Source organism: Montipora foliosa, chromosome 5, assembly GCF_036669935.1.
Source record: "Montipora foliosa isolate CH-2021 chromosome 5, ASM3666993v2, whole genome shotgun sequence".
NCBI lineage: Eukaryota > Metazoa > Cnidaria > Anthozoa > Scleractinia > Acroporidae > Montipora > Montipora foliosa.
In genome coordinates this window covers 42,575,319-42,598,706 of record NC_090873.1, presented here as the reverse complement: position 1 = coordinate 42,598,706, position 23,388 = coordinate 42,575,319, and the positions used below count along the sequence as shown (strand labels likewise).

At 40.4% G+C, this 23,388-nt stretch overlaps 1 protein-coding gene across 1 annotated transcript in view; it reads left to right on the top strand.

Moving 5' to 3' along the window:
* Nucleotides 1–5,490: 5,490 nt before the first annotated feature.
* LOC138004263 (adhesion G protein-coupled receptor L4-like) overlaps nt 5,491–23,388 on the top strand; it is a 48,660-nt gene continuing 30,762 nt past the window's right edge. The window contains exons 1-7 of the mRNA XM_068850738.1: nt 5,491–5,620; nt 7,969–7,998; nt 13,972–14,373; nt 17,222–17,623; nt 20,469–20,518; nt 21,682–21,732; nt 23,268–23,388. The exon at nt 23,268–23,388 is cut by the window's right edge and continues 90 nt beyond it. Of these exons, the coding sequence (XP_068706839.1) occupies nt 5,575–5,620; nt 7,969–7,998; nt 13,972–14,373; nt 17,222–17,623; nt 20,469–20,518; nt 21,682–21,732; nt 23,268–23,388 (1,102 nt within the window). The 5' untranslated portion in view covers nt 5,491–5,574. The remainder of the gene's footprint in view (nt 5,621–7,968; nt 7,999–13,971; nt 14,374–17,221; nt 17,624–20,468; nt 20,519–21,681; nt 21,733–23,267) is intronic.

Genomic DNA, 23,388 nt, shown 5'->3' with positions numbered 1-23,388 from the left:
TGCTTGTGTCATGTGTATCATCTTTTTGTAAATGCAGGAGTCCATGTACCCCTTTTTCAAGTAACCGGCGGCCGCCATGCTGCCGTCTCTATGGAAGTGTTGAAAATCGTACATTATGATGGGGCAATTCCCTTTGAGATCATTCTAAGAAGCCTGAGAGGCAAGCCATCATGACCCGAAGCCTTATTGGCATTCAGACTTTCCATTTCTTTGATTAACTCTGCTGGCTGTACGTTGGAGAAAGTGGAAGGTGGTCTGTCAGACCCACTCAGCGTTTCCTTTATGTTTTGTGCACAAATATGTGCGCTAAAATTTTCTTCGTTTAAGTTTAGGGTGTCTGTCCCACGAATGTTGTTTGCCATTGTAGAGAAATAATCAGCAAAGTGTTCCCCCACAGTTCCCTGATTTGTTTCTAATTCACCGTTTATATTAAGAGTGATTTTGTCTCCAGCACATTCATCCATTTTATGGTTCAAGAAGGGATTAAAGGTATTGCAGAATTTCTTAGGGTTAGAGTTCAGATTATTTCATACCTTTTGCCAGTAGGACTTGATTGACTTGCTTGTTAATTTGGTAACCTCATTACGCCATTTGTTTTTGTGTTCCAGGTTTGACTGTGCTTTGTTTTTACTGAATTGTTTTGAAAACATCCTTTTGTTTCTAATAGCTCTCTTCCATTCGCTTGTCATGTAAGGGACGTCTTGTGCTCGTACCCTTAGCTTTTTAAACGGCGCATGTTCATCCAAGACATAATTCAGTAACTTGTCCCAGATCTAGAAGCGATCGAATCGAAGATATCTCCAACATGCGATATTCCACGGTGCCATATGCAGATCATATTTCAGTTCTTCTTTGTTGATGGTCTTAAGATTTCGAAAAGTGATAATTTTGCTTGGATGATATGTAGCCTTGATTTTCAATATTCCGTATTTTTTTTTTGATATATATTTTTATTATCATCATAAACAAGAACTATATTACCTTTACAATACGTACAAATAATACTTACAATACATTAGAATACAAACAAAAGAGAAAAAAATACGGTTACATACTAGTGCATGGTCGCTCAGCTCTGGATTAAAGACAACACATCCTTGAAACAGATAGGGCTTGTTAGTGAGAATGATATCCAAAAGGGTTTGGCTGTGCTCTGTTATTCTAGTGGGTTTATCAATGAGACAGGAATAGCCATGTATATCTTCCAAATCCAACAGTATCTTGCCCTCTCTTCGTTCAGGTCTCAATCGATCTAGATTGAGATCCCCAAGAACTATAATGAATTGGTTTGAAGTGAAGCAAAGGTGCAGATGTCATTCAATTCTTCTTCTAACCTGAGGTAGTAGATCTCACCGATAGATTTTGGGGGTCTTTTGATTTCCACCAATACTACATCATGTTTTCCAAATTTGGCTTCAACAATTAACGGTTCGATAGTTGAAAAATTACGGCGACGTGCTAATTTCTTGGATGGTGTTCTCGAGGATACAAATGCCAGAATAGGACCGCCACCCTTAGTGGTCATTGCGGTAGATGTCATAACCACTGATTTTGAACTGTGCAGTAGGGTAAGCTGCATCAACTTTTGTTTCTGTAAGAAAGAAGACTTTAATGTCTTTCATAAGCTGTTTCCCCTCCTCAAATGCATTATAAGAATCTGTCGGTCATCATGGTTTCTTGATTTAATGAATTCTGGGAGGGAATTCACACTGGTGTTGGACAAGTTCGACGTGTTCAGTGTTTGTGCACAACATTCGCCCTCGTCCGACAAAACTGAGGAATCAGCAAAAGGTAAGGCGGTTAAAAAACATGCTGGGCAAATCCAGTTGAACTGATCCATTTGCTGGAGACGTTTGTCATCCTTGAGTTTCACTTGACCGCATTTCATATGGCACCACAGCGTGCATTGGTCGCAACTTAATGCTCGATGGTTTCTGGCAATTACTTTGTTGCAAACAGAGCAGTTTGTAGAGCCAGAATTTGATTCGATGTCTCCACTGACAATAACACGCATAAGTTGAAATCTTGAATGCATTGTTTAGCATCATCCAATCAGTGTGGAGCAAACAGCGTGACGGTTGCTCGGTGTGCCACGAAGTCTCAGCCGCGGTTGTTGGTCGCTTGAAAATCTGCATTTCTCAAAAATTACTCGGCGGTTAGCGCTTGGATTTTGAATGGATCTTCGATTGAATGGCACGAGAAGAAGCGTCAACCTTTCAGTTTATCTGGAGTTCGATTTGAAAGCCGGACGATTCTAATTTCTGGGTGAAAATCGGCTTGGCGCTGGAGCAGTCGAAAATCAGCTTTCCACCCTTGTCTCCTTCTTATAACGTGTAATAACAGTCAACGGAAAACTCACTAAATCACTCAAATTCGCCAGTTTCAGCCGCAGAAAATACACAACAACTGAGGTAGGTTTACGTTTATTTTGAGCTTTAACATAGTCATTTCTCGATGTAAGTTTACGATATTAGGACTCTTCAATATTTCCCACACATTTCTTTATTTTTCGAACATACAAACAAACACACTGTTTGTGTGGGCCTACTGTGGAAGACTCTCCGACGAAAGGAGAATCCAAAATGGCGGACTTTACAAATACGGGTGCCGGCGTCAAGGAGCGAGAGCCTCAAAGCCGGTGATACGTTTGCAAACAGAGAAATGAAACTCATTGGCCTGTAGAGTGTTGTTTTATCTTTCTCTTCATTTCCAGGGCTGATTACGTTTAAGAGTAGGAGCAGAAATGAATAGAGACGGACAAAAATATCGAGAGCAAAAACGCAAACATCCGATCGCCATTTTGACCGCTGACCATCCCAACAGTGAATTAATTAACTTTTGTATTCTAGTTTATTTAACAATCGTTTAGTCTCTCTCGCAACTGAGGTCTAAGTTTGTAATGTTCATTGGAATCGAAGCTGATTGAAGGCTTTGAATGACGAGTTTTTAAACGTTCCCTTAATGAAAGATATAGTAAGATGAACGGTGCTGCCGATTCACGATTCACGATTTGGGTTGGCTCTTTGTATCGGGCGGAATACGATGGCCAGTGAGGATCATTTAAAGCTTTAAATGTGGCTTTCAGTGAATGTAGCTTGCGACGCTGCACGACAGGTAGCCATCCGATATTGATGCAGTCGGTGGGGTTGGCGTCTCTTCCTGGCTAGCACAAAACTGGCGGCGTTTTGCACACGTTGTAGTCCTTTCATTAAATATTGCGGTTGAGGGTCAAATACAATGTCGTTGTAGTCCAGCTTGGAAAGAACAAGTGATTCTGCTGGGTGCTTTCGTAGATTGTAGTGTGCAAAATTACGTATAGATTCTTTAGAGTATGCAATGAAGAGAAAGAGGTTGATATGATAGCTTAAACATGATCGTTCCATTGCGGGTGTCGATCAATTTCGACACTAAGCAACCTTTTGTTAGTTACTGTTTTCAGTTTCCTACCAGATATCTGAAGCTCCAACTGAGAGCCGTCTAGAAATTTTACCCTTGCCAGTTGAGGTGTATAGAACATGATAGTTTCAGAACGGTTCCTACAAAGAGAAAGAAAATAACAACGTCGATAAGGAACGGAACCACCGTGAACCAAGCTCGAGCATGAGACATGAGATCGGCATACAGAAACGTACCTCATCGGTAATTTTACAATCTGTTAATCTTAAGGAACGACGAAAGGCAAAACAATACACTGAATTCAACAACACTAAACGAAAAGCAAACAACTGAACAAACTAAGGCAAAGCGACTAGCTTGAAACGAAGTAAAGTGACAAAAGAAAACTATTTACGTACGTAATGAACTAGGAAGTGTTGGTACATGAACAAAGAAACTCTAGAAAAAGTAGCAAACAAGAAGAACAAAAACGGCGTTAACTAAGCACAAAATGGAAATAAAAGAAAAAGGAGGTAAGGTAAGCGTTTCGCTGTAATAGTAACAACAGATAAAACTAACCTTGGCAGCACGGGTGCAATCTAAAAATAGATTCAAATGATTACGATTCAGCACAGGGATTCGCTCTTTTACCTTATATTTCCTTGACTTGCTATTTCACAAGGAAGTCAACAATGTTGAAAATTTAATTGAAAGGGGAAATAAAATGGAACAATGTTCTATGACGACCTAAAATAAATTGATTGCTTCAAATTGAGAAAACGAACGGTGATTACAGCTCAACACTGCAAGGAGCTCTCAAAAATTTAAAGAATACTTATCGAAAGAAACTTATGACAGCGCAGAGCGGCAACAACAAATGAAAAAAAAGAAAAAGGTGCGGAAAGGTACGAAACCATACAATACGAAAATATCCCGACGATAATACGAAAATAGTGATGCGAAAACTTTCCGGAAATCGTCCGAGTCTTATATGCCAAGCATAAGCCCGCTCACCGTCATTCACGACAAGCTACCCGGTATCCAGAACCACGACCGCGTAGGCTATGCGTAAGAAAGCCCTTGCCAAGATTAGTATCGCTGCTAGCTTGGCGGCTCGCAACAGTTATTACGACTATTACCAAAAAAAGGCAATTTATGTAAAACAGATTTACTATGCGGCATGTGTTTTAAGAGAAGGACTGGGTCTGGATAAAGAAACAAATATGGGGGCCATGACGTCACTCAAAAGAAGCCGGCTTTGTTGCATTAGCGATAGTCAACAACGGCAACTGGATCTCAAAGTTTTGCACCAGTGCCAGGGCAAGTCTCCTCTTTCCGTTTTATCTGAAAGATGAATCCCCCAGAGGGGAAGAACAAAATTTACATGCAATTAAATATTTAACAATTATTCGCCGAAGGTGAAGTGATTATCGGTGAATATTCACCGAGACGAAGTCTGATCCATCACGTGATGACGTTTAAGTTAACTGGATATTAGTATAAATACACAGGTGATTATTTCAAAAAAGAGAGAAAAAAAAAACATTTTTCGCGAAATCATCTTCACTTTACAGTGGTAAAACGACTACTGGCAGCCATTTTGTCCGTCGAGGTGATTATCGGCTGACAATCCGAGATAGCGAGCCAATGAGAGCGCGCGGTTTTGTATAATCACCCGTGTAATTATACTAATATCCAGTTAACGAGTTGACTTAAACGTCCTCACGTGATGGATCAGGGATGTTAAGTTCTTACTATGAAAATTTCTTTCCATTTCATGAAAAGCAAAATTAAGAAACAATATTCTGTTTTTTAGATATATATTTGGGTCGGTGGTTATCACACTAACAAATTTAAAATTAAAATCTGCGAATATAGCGAAGACGGAAACGCCCGTTTGGCTTAGATCTTCGATATATTTTTTTTTCCGTTTTAACATGCTTTAATTTTCTACAATGTTCTATTATTTTAACAAGCTGTCTTCTATCCAAACAGTGGTGACATGGCAATTTTGTAACGGTAATTATCTCCTTGGAGATATGGAAAATAATATGCCTTATAAGTAATTTAACAGCTGACTCAGGCAAATAAACACCATATCACATCATGTTACGTGCAGAGTAGTTCGACGACCTTGATTCACTTGTCCTGGGCTCCTAAAGTAAAGAAACACGCACTTGCGTTGATAACTTCAATGATATGTTTCATCCCTCTTGGGCAGTTATTTTTCTTGGTATCTTCCTGGGTGAGTCTGAAATAATCAATTTATTGCATGGCTTGTCTTTGTCCATATCAAAGATATAAAATGGTTTAGACAATTTTGCAGTCTTGATGGAAAATTTCATAGTAACTATTAATTATTCTTAAGAACTGAAAAAAAATCTAATGGTTGGTTTTCCTTGTGACTCAGTTCCACCTTTTGGATTAATGGTGTAATAGTTAGCCGAAGCTATTGCTAAAGAAATATATCAGTTTTTTTTCCATTTGGAAATTATTGCTGCAACTTCATTCTCAACGACTCGAATCCTTAATTAATGATGGAACCGTCTAGTTATTGGCAACTTGCAGTTTTGCCAAGTTTCGAACCTTATTTTTTTTACATTTTCCTCCAATTAACGTTTTAACTGTCATCGATCCAGTGTGGAGTGAAATGAAAACCTCAAACTTATTTTGACCAAAAACTGAAAAAGGAAAGGTTTGTGAAAATCCTCCTGCCTTCCTTGCAAAACCGTCAAAAAGGCATATGAGAGTGGGATTACTGGGGCCAGTTCAATATACGATTTATATTGAGTGGTACGTTATATTAATAAAACGGTTGTTTGCTTTTTATTGAGTCTTTTTTTCACATCATCAGATGGCTCGTTTCCATAAGTTTTATTTTATTCAATACAATATATTCCCCACTCCTCGATTTTTTATAGGGCCTAAAACACATGCAAAACATCGAGCGTTTCATTTTCTAGAACTTTAGTAAGGCGATGATGACGGCCTATGCCGCGGCAATTTGGACTCTTTGTCAAGTCGACACGAAGCAAATCTTGGATGTAAATTCCCAAGGTCGCGAGGCCTTAAGTAAGACCCAATTCAAGATTTAAGACCCAAGCTTGAGATCACCGCTCTGAGGCGTGGTGTGTGATGAATCGTGCCAATTGGCCCCGTTTTGATCAAACGGATTGTTTTGTGGTCTAAATGATCCACGCATCTTATACATATTCTAAGGCAGGAATGGCTTGTACTGATTAGAATCCTTTCAATTCACAAACGCTGTATTCCAATCTTCAATGTGGAAGAAAGTGCTACTGTAGCTACCTAAGAACGACACAATTTAAGATGGTTGAGGCGAATAAAAAGGCTTCAGTGATCCCGGCTCGATTCTTAACGTTTTTGCTGTAATTAGCTGATAAAGGCACTGTTGTCCACTGAATTTCTAGACCAATTTACCTTAAGAGTACCTTCCATTTTTAAGCAATTTTTCTCCACCCACGTGTTTAAGTCGAGAATTAATTTAAGAATTTCAATTCAATAATCTCAAACTTCACCTTGGTGAGAATGAAACGGAGCTACTATTAAAAAAAGAGCCAAAATTTTGTTCGCTTTAACTACGTAATTTGGGAGCCTAATAATAATAATTATAATGATGTATACATATATATATCGACTTTATTTCACGAGGCTAACGTATTAACTGGTGACCCAGTAGTTTTCAATATTGCCCTCAATCCGATCGAATTGTAATTTACTATAGAAATGTTGGTTTTTGAGGAGAGGGGAAAACTGGAGAGCCCGGAGAAAAACCTCTCGGAGTAGGGTAAAAAACCTTTAACAAACTCTAGAAAATAAATTTCACGTTGCGTGCTTTTTATCACGATCATAAGATCATTTTTTTTTCTTGAAAATGTTCCTACATAATGCAAAAGTCGCGATTCCTAAAAGGGTGAAGAAATTGCCGATTTAAACAGTAGCAGGAACCCATGGGCTCCTGACAGCAGTGGTTGGGAAAATCAATATTTAGAGAAATAATTTTAGTTGTCCTTGCCATCTGCACTGCCAATGAAGACACTAAAGAAATCAAGAAATTTATGGTTTTTGTGATGTCATAGGACATCACAATGTCACATGTGCGGTCCATAGAGGCGGAGAGCAGCTCTTATCGGAGTGAATAAGTTGCTAAACAAAAGATTAGAATGCCGCATTTATTGCGTTCAGAAAATGAAAGTTAACGCAAACTTACGGGAACTGAAAAAAATGAAGTATTAACATTTTTTGTTGGCTGGTAAATTTTACCACCCGAGGCGCTATGCAAACTTTATAAATTAAATGTGCTCTTCAGATAATTTTTTTTGGTAGTGTTAATTTTCCTATCAAATTTCAAACATCGACTATACAAAACATGCGCTTTCAAATCATGATGCTGTCCAGTATGTTGCGAAAATTCATTAAAAATATGTAAATAAGTTAGACTTCAACAAAGTTATTTCGACATCTAGTTTCGAACTCATCGTAATATTCAAATTTTCTCGATTTTCGGTTTCCGCCCACTGTCCTGAATAAATCTTATGAAATTTTAACTACGATTATTCATTTTCTTCACAGCACTGCAAAATGCTGCTAAAGTCCAGAAAGGTAAGACATTTTTCACATAATCAACATTCAGTTGATTAAATTGCAGGTGGAACTGGCAGGTGAAATAAAATTTTGGAATAAGATGTTGTCGTACTCAAGTAATTATGAAACACAGCTATTAACATGTTAATCTCAGATCGCTCAGTAATGGACTATGATCGAGTGCCCTATATATCACGCTTTTGAATGACTATCTCATTATATATCATTCACTTCTTTGCGCGAGAACCCAACAGACCTATGACGTCACGAAAACTGCAGGTGCTGTCATTTACGGAAGAGAACACTGGAGAAGTCTAAAGACACGAATTCGATTCAAATCTAGTCGCATAGTCATATCGTGTACGGTAGTACCGAAGCTTGTACGTGCCATCCGAGTTGTTGAAAATCCGACAACAAAGTTGTGTAATCCGACATCCGAGTTGTAAAAATCCGACATCTGAGTCCTGAAAATCCGACATCCGACTTGCAAAAGTCCGACATTCGAGTTGTGAAAATCCTACAGAGCAAAGTTAAACCAACAATATGGAACGCTTCATTGATGACGTTTTCTCAATATGGGACGTAGATAACCAGGAAATCAACCTGTTCATTGCACAAGCGAAGAACTTCCACCCAACTATAAAGTTGGCAGGGAAGGAAATCACGTTCCAAGACACAACAACGATTTTTACAAGTCGGATGTCGGATTTTCAACAAGTCGGATGTCGGATTTTTACAAGTCGGATGTCGGACTTTCACAAGTCAGATGTCATATTTTACACTGAACTCGGATGTCGGATTTCACAACTTTGTTGTCGGATTTTCAACAACCCGAATGGTACCTACAAGCTTCCGTAGTAGGTACGAGATATGGATGGTTTGCAACCAATTCCTATGCGAATGTAATTATGTGAATAATGGTGTTTTAAAGTTGTTAGTAGAAGATCGAATGGTGCTATTGACAGATCTTTAGGTGGCTTGCAACCATTTTCTTGGAATATGTAATTGCCAATGGACAAACAAGAGAAGCTAATTAGAGACCTTTTCTTCTCGTTCACCAACATGACAGTGATGACATCAAGGAAAAACCGCCTTTTGTACCCGCTGACTCTGAGCACGACTTTAACATACCCAGTGTTTTCCAAAATGACCGCCACTTAAATATTTTTTTGTTTTTATTCAAATTAGCCGTTGATGCCTCGTTCTTAAGCTTAAAATTCAAAAGAACGAGGCATCAAGGTCTAATTTGAATAAAAACAAAAGAATATCTAAATGCCGGCCATTTTGGAAAAAGACGTTAACGTCAATGCGTCAATACGTCAATTTGAACGCCACAAAAACAATATTATTCAATGAGAAAAACAATGAATGACGTCTATGCACGTGCAATTCCAAGTTTTGTTTATTTCTTTCCCTTTCTCTGCAAATCTGCAACGTTAAGACCCGAGTAGAAGGGCTTCAACATTTGCTTCAACATCCGTTTGATTTTGTTAACTTGACAGTAATTTTGAAAGCGTTTGCCCCACACACCCCTTCCCCGTTCCCCCTCCCCCCTCCCCCTTCAACCGTAATCAAAGTGTCGAATGAGTTTCAAAGCGTCGTTAAACTTTGCTTCAACAACCATTCAACATTTCTTTTGTTATCACCAATGTTAATTGAGGTTGAAGCCCTTTGGCCAACTTTTTCATCAATGCTGGGTATGCGCGTGGGAACTAATCGTTCTCTCAATGACGTATCCATGTCTGTATCTATAGTAACAACCACGTTGCAGCCTGAGACTGAATACCAGGCCTCTCGTGAAGCTTTGATGAATCAAATGTTGATGATGAGTTGCCAGCGTTTGCCCTCCTCAGCAGTCAACATCGTTCAACAGTCTCGAACGGATGTTGAAGAAAATGTTGAAGCCTCTTGCTCAGGCCTTTATTTTGGAGAGATCGGCCAAAAAATGTGACAAAACTCAACGTGTGGGCCTACAGATGGAGCCTTTTTTGTTAGACAATTGTTTGTCTGTTGTTGTTGTTGTTTTGCGTCATTTGTGTTCTTTACCTTCTCCTTAAAAACAATATCTGGGTCTTTTGTATTCTCATTTTGTCGTCATGATTATAAAATATCTCAAATTTTAAGGTTGGTATTCCGGGACGAATCCGGGTAGATAATAGATAATAGAGAGATTGCCGTTTACGGCAAACGGGAAACGGCAGGCTCCTGCTTGTCATAAAAGCGTGAAAATTATCTCATTTTAACTTGTCTCGTTCCTTTGAGAAGTTGCTTGATATATGGAGCTAACAGGACAGAAATGAGCTGATATCAAGCAGGGTTCTTCCATGTTTGGCAAAACCCTAATTTCACTCCGACGTTTGCCGTTTGGCGTAAACGTCATGCTTAATCTCCCTAATCTCAGAGCTTAACATTCCTTCTATGCTCATTTCTTTTATTTGTACCTTTGAGGTTCTTTTGTTTCTAGAACAAAAGATAGAAAGAACAGACGCGTAGATAATTACCGAGCGCAAAATTTAGGTCTTCGTTGGATATCAGATGGGACAAAATCAACACAACTAGGAGTAGGGGACGGGAATTGTTGGCATGAAAAATGACTGGTTTATCGGAATACGCAAGAGATGATTTGTATTCTCAGGAGGACAGAAGGGGGCTTTGGAAAATTAGAGGTTTTCCTCAGTCTTACTGCGCTTAACCCCACTAAGGCGCAAGGCCCTGACGGTATTCCAGGTTGGGCTTTGAAGGAAATGAGGATATTTTGACGGGCCCAGTCTCAGATGTTGTCAATTCCTCTTTCTGTGAGTGTCAACTCTCATCATCACGGAAAGAAGCAAACATTGTCCCCTATAGGCCACTTTCAAAAATAGCAATATACTCTTTGTTTGCCCTCCAAAATTTTGCATAGGCATTGTTTTTATTTTCTCTTGTAAGTCCCAAGAGAAACTGAAAACAATGCTTACGAAAAATGTTAGAGGACCGTCCCCTCCGGGGTCCTCCAGGGAACCAAACTTGACCCTTTGTTGTTTTCGATCATGATCGATAACCTTGATGCACCGGGGTTCAAGCTGTGGAAATACGTTGACGATATGACAGTGTCTGAAACGGTTCAGAGGAGCTATGCTCGTAGCATTCAGGGTTTTCCACAGTTCAGTTATTTCTGAAAGCACCTGACGTGACATTTTTTGGTGTCACGAGGCGCCTTGCGAGCGCCGAAGGCGGGGGCTACCTAGGATGGTAATCAGTCAATAAATGCTCTTTCTTCACAGTCCATCGGTGAATGAGTCTAAATGTAAGAGATGAGGATAAGTTTCGCGAAGATTTCACCCGACCTTGCATGCACCCATAATAGCGACTTAAGAACCCACGACGGCTACGGCGACGAAAACATCACTTCGAAATGTAAGTTTGAGCTTTTGTAAGTATTTCATGATTAATCCATCTTGTTTATATTATAGAATATGGGCGAAGTGTGCTATAACTGGATTGGTTCGGACGGATTTGAAGTAAAGAGTGAAACTGAAAGATTCACTGTAGTTTGTCCTCTTTGTCGTCAAAACCTTAAATTTGGTCATTTCACGTAGTAGTTTTGACGAGTACGGGAAACAAATGTACAAAAATGCATGCCGCTGGTGCAGCACGATCATTTTGGTTCTTTTAACCAATAATATCACTGCTTTTTGTCGTTGTCGTTGCCGTAGCCGTCGTCGTTTCTTAAACTCCCTAATTGTGAATGACAAGCATCTTGAGACTGTTGAGCGCGCAAAGTTCTAGGTCTGATAATTAGCAGCAATCTTAAATGAAATGACCATGTAGTAGAGTTAGTAAAGAAGACCTTAATTTCTCAAACAACTCAAGAGATCTCACGTAGCTCCATCAGAACTGAAGCTTTTTTATGTCACCTGTATTAGATCGATTCTTGAATACACGTGTCCAGAGCGTTTGTGTTACCTAAGTGCAGGACAGATAGAGCCAGGAACGGCTTCATACTTGGTCATGCCTCTAAAATTTCATAGCCATTATTAGAATATAGTTATGTTAATTAATTAGAAATTCTAGAATACTTTAGCTTTTTATTGCATTTTTTATTAGTTATATTCTTACGACTATGAATTTTGTAATGTCTTAGCATAATTCAGCTTACTAGCAGCAAGTTTATAGACAACAAAACTATTGATCCGTATCTATCCTATCCAGCTTTGCTACCTTTGAAAAACTGGTGTCGAATGGCAAATTCGGCCACTAAACAATAGAGAGCTTACGCAAGGAAGACTACGAAGGCTACGAGAAAGTGTTTTTTTTTTTTTTTTTAATAGAACTTTGCGTTGTTTTAATCATTTTGAGATAGTATCACGTCGTTTGGCAAGGAAAGTATGTACCAGGAATATAATTGGTATGAACGGTGTGGTTGTTCAGGAGAAAAGATTCTCCCGATGTGAAGGAATATGGAATCCGGAATCCAGCAAATATGAGGCTTTGGAATCCGGAATCCTGAGCGGTTTTTGATGGAATCCAGGACCATTTCAGTGGAACCCGTGAGTTTGTAGGCGGAATCCACGACTCGGGATCCAGGATCCACTATCGGGATTGACAATTAGTCGTCAGGTACTCACGTGCTCCAAATAACTTCAAATTTGGTCATTTCACGCCATTGTCAAGCCGACCTTGCTTAAGCCGCGGCTACATGAGCGATTTTTGTCTCGCGCCGGTGATGCGATTTTTTTAAGATTTTGTCGCATCCCCTTCGCGCCAGGGTGGCTACACTTGTGACAAATTTTGGCGACAAATTGAAGGCCGCGCAAATCGCATACTTCAAGAGACCTGAGCACTATAAACAGACATTCCTACTTTAATTTCATTGGCTAAATAGTCTTTCGTCGCGTCGCATGCGCGGGCAAAAAGTTGCAGGGTGGCTACACGTGCAACTATTTCTGCGATTTTGTAGCGAAAGTTTCAACTCTGGAAACATTTTTCGTGCGAATTTTTCACCTGTCGCGTCGCCAGTTCAAAGGTGGCTACAGGTGCGATTTTCATCTCGCGCTGGCGACGCAAAAAAGTTTGAAAAAAACGCATCACCAGCGCGAGCAGAAAATCGCTCGTGTAGCCGCGGCATTAATGTCGCCAATAGGCTGATTTAGCAACAGAACGGGAACGTCGGTGGCGACGTCGCGCGCAGCAAAACTACCAATGAGAATTTAGAATAGAGAAGAAAAGAGTCGAGTCTATTCTATTCTGAATTCTCATTGGTGTTTTTTCTGCGCGCGCCTTCGCCACTGACGTTCCCGTTTTGTTGCTAAATCAGCCTAATAACTTCGAGCAAACGACCAAAAAATGGAGCAAAGTGTTAAGATTTTCTTTTCCTTTAAGGGCCTATGTCACGTTATTTTAAGGTGTTTAGGGGAAATGTCTTAGTCAATCACGAGTTTATAACTCGAAAATGATAATGCGGAATTCCTTTACTGATAAAAGTATCGTTACATCACAAACAAGATGATTCTGAGGAAAAAACTATCTTTATCCAGGCAATTTATCACAAACTTGAAAACGTCAGGCCGACCTTTTTCAAGGAAGGGTTACGTTTTTACAAACGTTGGCCGTGTAGCACTTATATGTGAACAGACTTAACTGATTAGAGTGTAATGTAAAGTGCTATGTTTCTACCCCATATGAACCATGTGAGCGTTAGCCCTACTGATGGAAATGGGCCCACACAAGGGCAGAGAAAAACTCTGACCAGGGTGGGAATCAAACCCACGACCTTTTTCAACATTACCCAAATGCAATCCGTATCAATCTTGTCCATTGTGTCCATCCATGCTTCTCTTTCCATTTTCTGTATTTCTTTTATGTTTTTCAACGGTTCTAAGAGGTTATTGCAATGTTTCATTCTACTCTTTTGGCATTTTGGGTGTCATAAATTATGTCATTATGACATAGTCCCAGCCTTTAAGGTCTGGCGCGATGATTTACACAGCTAATTAATTTCTCATTTTTAAGGAAAGCGATGTTCATCCTTACCCTTGGACTACAAAGAGCTTCCCAAAGGCAACTGTGAACAACTTGCCAACGGAACTTATAACAATTATCAAACAATAAAATGCTTAACCGATGGAACCTATCATGCACTAAAGGATTGCTTATATAGGTGGTGCTATCGCATCGCGGAATGTTTTCATCAATCACCCAAAGGGCCATGGTTTTGCTCTGTGCAGTTTTATTGGTTTCACTCAACTCGATTCTATATCACCGCTACCAAACACGTCGGGAATGGTACATATGTCAGGATTATCCAAGGAAGGCACTGTGACAAAACGTATCTAAAGTGGTGGAGCGTGCAATACATATTCTCAATGAAGACAACAGGATACCGGTGTCACTCGGAACCGCAAACAAACAATGGCAAGTACAAACACGGCTGTTATGAAGGTTATGCCTTGGAATGTTTTAAGTGGTATATTAGTTACTCTTCATTAAACAAACAAACGAAGTGATCCATCTAATCAACCTTTCTATCCTACTAAGAAAACCACCGATCTGTGGAATGGACCTAAACTACGGACAGGAGTCACTGCCCCGCCCACTTTCCTTAAGCATTAATAGGTGCGGTTAGACATACCATGGTAAATGCCATTTCCTATGGTAAATTAACTCGCGGTGCACCCACACTTGTGTTTTAGTATATCGAGTTAACCAGCGGTCACACTTAACGAAGATTACCGAGATAAAAAGAAATCTCACGCAATTCAGTGGCGGGAAATTTAATCACTACTTCATCAGTATCGTGATTGGCTCTTGTACCTCGGGCATCAAAACACCCTTTCAACTTACCACTTTAAATGTCATGGGCGCTTCGTCTGATCTTTTTTGCGTATCCACGGGAAAATTACCATGGGGAATGTCGAACACACGCACTAAATGCAGTTTCCCGTGGTAAAGGGGTTATTCACGGCGGTAAAAGTCCCCCTGTAACCGCACCTATTGTGATGAAATTCCTTTCCCACGGGGCGTAGGTGTACCGGAACAACCGCAACAATGGAAAAATGGGTTTTCAAAATTGAACTCTCTTTTCTCTGGCAATCACAGAAAACCTTCCCAAGAGGAAACCTATGGTGAAGTCTCCACCTTTCCCGATAATGTCTTCTATAATCTTTCTTCTCAAATCTTCTCCGAGAGCTTTTCAGTCCAATATCATACTGAGCCTTCCACATGCGTTCAGTCCTGCCATGGCGTCAAACACAATACCTCTCAAGAATCTGAACTATTTAGAAGCGAAATTTGGCGGAGCAGAGACACGTAAATTCTCGCCCATTTCTCACATTGGTGGTTTTCGTAGTAACATCAGTCAAAGTGAGCACTTTTGTCGCAACAAAATTGCAAGACAAGTTCCAAAAAAAATTAAGGAATATTCCAGACCCTTAAGTTTCTAGTGCTAGCCCTTCATCAGTGAGAACGTGGTTAAGTAAACTTTATCAACTCGTTGGATAATTAGCAAATAGTAAAGGGTTCGGCGGCGTTACAAGCGGGAGGTTGCTAAGCACATTAGATTCCATCCACTGGGACCACCTGTTCGAGAGAGACTAAGGTTGTCCCAGTTATTGAAACTTCGACTTAAATACTGTTTTTTAGTGCTATTTGAAATGGGTGCTGAGACGTCAGAGCTATACGAGACCGGGACGAACTCAGAAAGGTGTGAACTTCTACCGGCGCCGTTTACATGAAACCGAGACGAAATGCTTGGTGCCTGGTTTCGGGATGAAATGATATGTTTTTTTCTAAAAAAAATATATCAGTGGGCTGACCGAAAAGCATACAGGCTTGAAATTTCTGGACCCGGTCTGGGATTTGCTGTCATTTTCATAAGACCGGTACGAACTCAGGCCGGTGAGAGAGTTTCTCGTCTCGGTCCAGCAATCGACCCGAAGTCAGACCGGTGTGAGTTCATTGTCAGGCCGGTCTCATGTAAACGTATAAGAAGAAATGTATGACGGCCGACACGAACTCATGCCGGGTCTGAGTTCGTCCCGGTCTCATGTCAATACCCCCTAAGAAACTTATCCCCTCGTTATAAGTGACTTAAAACAGGTCGAACCTAGAGTCCAAGAGGACATTCCACTGTCTCGTTGTTTGACTCAACATCACACTACATCTTCTATTCCACCTGATTCAGCTCCGTGCTCTGGGAAATGGATAGGTCCTCAGTCAGCGGACTATTGTGACTATTTTGTAAATGGTACAGAAAATCACTGAATTTGCGTGCGCTGTAAGGATGGGCAGTAGCAATGGGCGTGAACGTCCTTAAGCCGGCGAGGATCACTTCTTTCATTCCTCTATAACCACATTCATTTCTTTTTTGAATGTTACACTGTACTGGTGAAAACATACTGTTAAAGTAGTTTTAAAAACTTATACACAGTACTTATAGAAAGTTGAGGCGTACGAGCTTTCGGCTCCTTCTCGGAGGCTTGTTCACATGTAAATGAAAAACAAGAATTGTGAACCGGTAAACTGTTAACGGTAGAGGTAGAGGTGTTAGACCATGAAGATCGCTGGATAGAGCGGGGCATCAAAGAGGCCATCTATATCCGGGTTCATAGGCCGGACGTGAACCGTGACACTGGAAGATACCTGCTCCCCCACATCTGGGACAATCTGTTGCGGTCACGTGTTTCTAAATCACGTGACCGTTAACAGTTTACCGGTTCACAATTCTTGTTTTTCATTTATATGTGAACAAGCCTCCGAGAAGGAGCCGAAAGCTCGTACAGTTCAACTTTCCATAAGTACTGTGTATAAGTTTTTAAAACTAGTTTAACAGCACATTCATTTCAACATCTTCAGAGGTGGCCGTGTAGCACTTATATTTGAACAGACTTAACTGATTAGAGTGTAATGTAAAGTTCTATGTTTCTACCCCATATGAACCATGTGAGCGTTAGCCCTACTGATGGAAATGGGCCAACACAAGGACAGAGAAAAACTCTGACCAGGGTGGGAATCGAACCCACGACCTTTTTCAAGATTACCCAAATGCAATCCGTCTCAATCTTGTCCATTGTGTCCATCCATGCTTCTCTTTCCATTTTCTGTATTTCTTTTACGTTTTTCAACGGTTCTAAGAGGTTATTGCAATGTTTCATTCTACTCTTTTGGCATTTTGGGTGTCATAAATTATGTCATTATGACGTAGTCCCAGCCTTTAAGGTCTGGCGCGATGATTTACACAGCTAATTAATTTCTCATTTTTAAGGAGAGCGATGTTCATCCTTACCCTTGGACTACAAAGAGCTTCAGAAAGGCAACTGTGAACAACTTGCTAACGGAGATTATAACAATTATCGAACAATAAAATGCTTAACCGATGGAACCTATCGTGCACTAAAGTATTGCTTATATTTGTGGTGCGATGGCATTGCGGGATGTTTTCATCAATCACCCAAATGGCGATCGTTTTGCTCTGCGCAGTTTTATTGGTCTGGCTCAACTGAATTCAATATCACCGCTACCAAACAAGTCAAGGACGGTACAAATGTCAGTAATATCCAAGTAAGGCACTGTGACAAAACGTATCCAAAGAGGGGGAGCGTGCAATACAAATTCTCAATCAAGACAACAGGATACCGGTGTCACTCGGAACTGCAAACAAAAAATGGCAAGTACAAACACTGCTCTTATGAAGGTTATGCCAGGGAATGTTTTAAGTCGTATATTAGTTACTCTTCATTAAACAAACAAACGAAGTGATCCCTCTAATCAACCTTTCTATCCTACTAAGAAAACCACCGATCTGTGGAATGGAGCTAAACTACGGACAGGAGTCACTGCCCCTCCCACTTTCCTTAAACATTAATAGGTGCGGTTACACATACCGTGGTAAATGCCATTTCCTATGGTAAATTAACTCGCGGTGCACCCACACTTGTGTTTTAGTATACCGAGTTAACCAGCGGTCACACTTAACGAAGATTACCGAGATAAAAAGAAATCTCACGCAATTCAGTGGCGGGAAAATTAATCACTACTTCATCAGTATCGTGATTGGCTCTTGTACCTCGGGCATCAAGACACCCTTCCAACTTACCACGTTAAATATCATGGGCGCTTCATCTGATCTTTTTTACGTATCCACGGAAATTTACCACGGGAAAATTACAATGGGAAATGTCGGTCACACGCACTAAATGCAGTTTCCCGTGGTAAAAGGATTATTCACGGCGGTAAAAGTCTCCCCTGTAACCGCACCTATTGTGATGAAATTCCTTTCCCATGGGGCTCAGGTGTACCGGAACAACTGCAACAATGGAAAAATGGGTTTTCAAAATTGAACTCTCTTTTCTCTGGCAATCACAGAAAACCTTCCCAAGAGGATAACCTATGGTGAAGTCTCCTCCTTTCCCGATAATGTCTTTTATAATCTTTCCTCTCAAGTCTTCTCCGAGAGCTTTTCCAAGATCATACTGAGCCTTCCACATGCGTTCAGTCCTGCCATGGCGTCAAACACAATACCTCTCAAGAATCTGAATTATTTAGAAGCCAAATTGGCGGAGCAGAGACACGTATATTCTCGCCCATTTCTCACATTGCTGGTTTTCGTAGTAAAATCAATCAAAGTGAGCAATTTTGTCGCAACAAAATTGCAAGACAAGTTTCAAGAAAAATTACGGAATATTCCAGACCCTTAAGTTTCTAGTGCTAGCCCTTCATCAGTGAGAACGTGGTTAAGTAACCTTTATCAACTCGTTGGATAATTAGCAAATAGTAAAGGGTTCGGCGGCGTTGCAAGCAGGAGGTTGCTAATCACATTAGATTCCCTCCACTGGGACCACCTGTTCGAGAGAGACTAAGGTTGTCCCAGTTATTGAAACTTCGACTTAAATACTGTTTTTCAGTGCTATTTGAAATGGGTGCTGAGACGTCAGCGCTATTCGAGACCGGGACGAACTCAGAAAGGTGTGAACTTCTACCGGCGCCGTTTACATGAAACCGAGACGAAATGCTTGGTGCCTGGTTTCGGGATGAAATGATATGTTTTTTTCTAAAAAAAATATATCAGTGGGCTGACCGAAAAGCATACAGACTTGAAATTTCTGGACCCGGTCTGGGATTTGCTGTCATTTTCATAAGACCGGTACGAACTCAGGCCGGTGAGAGAGTTTCTCGTCTCGGTCCAGCAATCGACCCGAAGTCAGACCGGTGTGAGTTCATTGTCAGGCCGGTCTCATGTAAACGTATAAGAAGAAATGTATGACGGCCGACACGAACTCATGCCGGGTCTGAGTTCGTCCCGGTCTCATGTCAATACCCCCTAAGAAACTTATCCCCTCGTTATAAGTGACTTAAAACAGGTCGAACCTAGAGTCCAAGAGGACATTCCACTGTCTCGTTGTTTGACTCAACATCACACTACATCTTCTATTCCACCTGATTCAGCTCCGTGCTCTGGGAAATGGATAGGTCCTCAGTCAGCGGACTATTGTGACTATTTGGTGAATGGCACAGAAAATCACTGAATTTGCGTGCGCTGTAAGGATGGGCAGTAGCAATGGGCGCGAACGTCCTTAAGCCGGCGAGGATCACTTCTTTCATTCGTCTATAACCACATTCATTTCTTTTTTGAATGTTACACTGTACTGGTGAAAACATACTGTTAAAGTAGTTTTAAAAACTTATACACAGTACTTATAGAAAGTTGAGGCGTACGAGCTTTCGGCTCCTTCTCGGAGGCTTGTTCACATGTAAATGAAAAACAAGAATTGTGAACCGGTAAACTGTTAACGGTAGAGGTAGAGGTGTTAGACCATGAAGATCGCTGGATAGAGCGGGGCATCAAAGAGGCCATCTATATCCGGGTTCATAGGCCGGACTTGAACCGTGATACTGGGAGATACCTGCTCCCCCACATCTGGGACAATCTGTTGCGGTCACGTGTTGCTAAATCACGTGACCGTTAACAGTTTCTCGGTTCACAATTCTTGTTTTTCATTTATTTGTGAACAAGCCTCCGAGAAGGAGCCGAAGGCTCGTACGCTTCAATTTCTATAAGTACTGTGTATAACTTTTTAAAACTAGTTTAACAGCACATTCATTTCAACATCTTCAGAAGTGACGGTTAATGCATAAATTGAATTTAAATCATACAGGATCACTAACTTATTAACTATTAACTATCAAGTAACAATAGAGGTGACAAAAAAGCTAATAAAGGCACAGCTAATAAACTAACCAATTAACTAATTATTAACTGATAAAGACTAATTAAGACACATTAGTAATGAACTTTATTTAAGTGCCTTTAGAGTATTTAGCTTTCAAATCAACTCATGTGAAATCGCAGAATACAAAGGTGGCAACTTTAAAGGAGGCTAAATTGACCAATCACAGCGCTAGTCTTATCTATCATATATGCATGTGATAACTTGATCTTATTGAGTACTGTTTTAACGCTATGCAACGCGAGAACTTTACTTTGATTCATATTTTCTCCTCTTGCTTTTCAGATGATGATGATGATGATGATGAAATGGAGGATTACGACTTAAATGCAGCGGTAGGTAAACAAGAAGGGATTGACCTCATGTCATAATATTTAGCTCATCCCTATGGACATCATGGCCAATTTTGCTTTAGGCTATCATCTGGGAAGAAGGTTTTACAGATAAACAAATAAATAAATAAATAACCAGCAATTAAACGCCGGTCGAAATTCAGTTGTTGAGAATACAATGGTCACCAATATATTCCTTGATTGTACTTGACGTCACGGCGGCCATGTTGGTAAAAAAACAATAGCGAAAAAATCTTTTGGGGAATTTATTATGCAAAAATTAAACTACGTTTTTCCATATTGTTTTGGCGCCGACATTGCCGTCGTATTATGTGAGTGCAATCAAAGAATATACCGTAGACTGAGGCAATAGAGCCCAACTTGAATCTTAACACAACAGAGTTGTGTCCTATATCAACAAGTGAGGAAATTTTATCATAGACGCCTGAGCAAGGAGTATGGAATGGCTTGACATACCGGCTATAACACATAACATATATAGAAAATATGTCATAATCAATCAAGTTTTCAATTCTGTTGTCGCTTTGGCTTGCATTACTATGATTACTGATTGGCTAAAAAAAATGTTGTGCCGCATTCTCAGGCGTGCAAACAACGGCAAGAAAGTATAATATGCGCTTTCCGCTCTTGTCGCCGACCACATGGTTTGGCTTTGTGATGTTATTGACCCATTTTATTGGCTGTGATTGAGGTGAATTGCCAAAAACGTTATGATGGTTTACAATACCGGTTGTCGATGATGTAATTTACTTAACTTTGCCGGAAACGATTTTGGGCTGGATACCAGATGTAAAATCAGTTAATTTAGTTGTATACGATGAATAAACGGGAAAAAACACCACTCTTGCAGAAGTGTGCGGCTTGAAATCAAGAAACTCATCCCTAATGAAGCTACGTCCGGGAGGGAAACCTTGTTCCAGGAAGTTTCCCTTCGCTTGAGGTGGAAGGGTAAATGGTCAGTCCTGTGAACGAGATTGGAAGGCAAAAGATCCCGTGACCTTCCAGCTTCCCAATTCCACAGCCCCACCGATATAATTCATGTTTCAAAGTTATCTCTCAGGGTTAACTTAAAACTAAGTTGACCCTCCTTACTCATCCATGAAAATTCATTTATATATATATATATATTTTTTTTTTTTTTTTAGATGAGGAGTGCCTTAATGGCACTGGACGTCCAAAGCAACAATTCTTTAAAGGTAATTTACTGGATTCTTTCATTGAAAAACACGTTTTAACACGGTGAAATGGTATTGTGTTTGCCATTGTGACTTCGCTGCATGGCCTCTAGAAGGATCAAAAATCTCGAGGTACATAGAAGTAAACCCACTTAGAGCGGCTTCCAAGTGGTGGGAAAATAATACCATATGAATCTGCTTCGTCTTTAAGAAAAAAAGCAAGGTGAATATGCACACCATAATATCACTAGCCCTGTGGGGCCAACACATTGAGCATGCGCACAACCATTTCACCCGGTTAGTTGGCAGCCATGGTTGGCTGCTGCAGCTGTTTCGGCCTTGTTAGGCCTCATCAGCATGTCCATGGCTGAGTGCAGGCGTGATGTGTTAGCCACACCGGGGAACCGGGTGTGTCCTGAAAACCTATCAAGAGACACGGCCAGATGACGATAACGATAAGGCATGTGTCGCTGTCTCCACCTTTGCTATATCAAGTGAAGCTATGATCCTCGCAATTATGAACGCAACTTTTGCAATTGCGTAGAGAAGCCTGAATATTTCAGGACTTTATATATGATCTATTTCATTTCATATATCATTTCATCATTGATTCATTCCTCATAGGAACGTTAGAACCCACAAATGACCAGCTCCAACGTCAATGGCTTCATAGCTTAGTTGGTTAGATCGTCGCACCGGTATCGCGAGGTCACCGGCTCAAATCCCGTTGAAGTCCTGAATTTTTCAGGTTTCTCTGCGCAATTGCAAAGATTGCGTTCATAACTGCGAGGATCATAGCTTCACTTGATTTCATATCCGCAGTTCATATATGATCTATTTCATATATCATTTCATCATTGATTCATTCCTCACGGGAATATTACAACCCACAAATGACCAGCTCCCAAGGTCAGTGGCTCCATAGCTCAGTTGGTTAGATCGTCGCACCGGCGTCGCGAGGTCACGGGCTCAAACCCCGTTGAAGTCCTGAATTTTTCAGGTTTCTCTACGCAGTTGCAAAGATTGCGTTTATAACTGCGCGGATCATAGCTTCACTTGATTTCATATTCGCAGTTCATACAAGATCTACTTCATATATCATATCATCAATGTTTTAATGCTTCGTCATCATTGTCGCCGTCATCATGAAGGTACTCTCTAGAGTGGGGTATGGTTGATGTCATTACATCTCCACTCTTTCGGGTCCTTTCACATTTCATCCTTCTTATAAAGACCAAATGGTTCAAGGGTGTAAGCTGTGTTTATGAGCTATGCTGCTCTTGCTTTGCGTTCACTGTCACGAGTGGAATGAACGACTTCGAGTAGAATAAGTGTAATGTCATTGAAAAGGCCCTTTTCTCTATATTAAATTTCAGCTTGATAGTGAGGCAGTGAGGACAAAGACAAAGGAAAGTGGATGATATGTAAATCTTTTTCACATTCATTCCAACGTGTTTCTATTGTTTTTGTCCTCACTGCCTCACTATCAAGCTGAATATTTGATATTAATTCAGTGACCTATTGAATTAACGATGATTTCATGGGTTGATTCTTAGGAAGCAGTCGCAATTTTCGGCGACAAAATTAACGACTACATCAACTATACATCGGCAACAGTTCAAGAATCAAATAGGTCCGTTACACTGCAAGAAAAGATGGAGAACGTATTAATGGCTA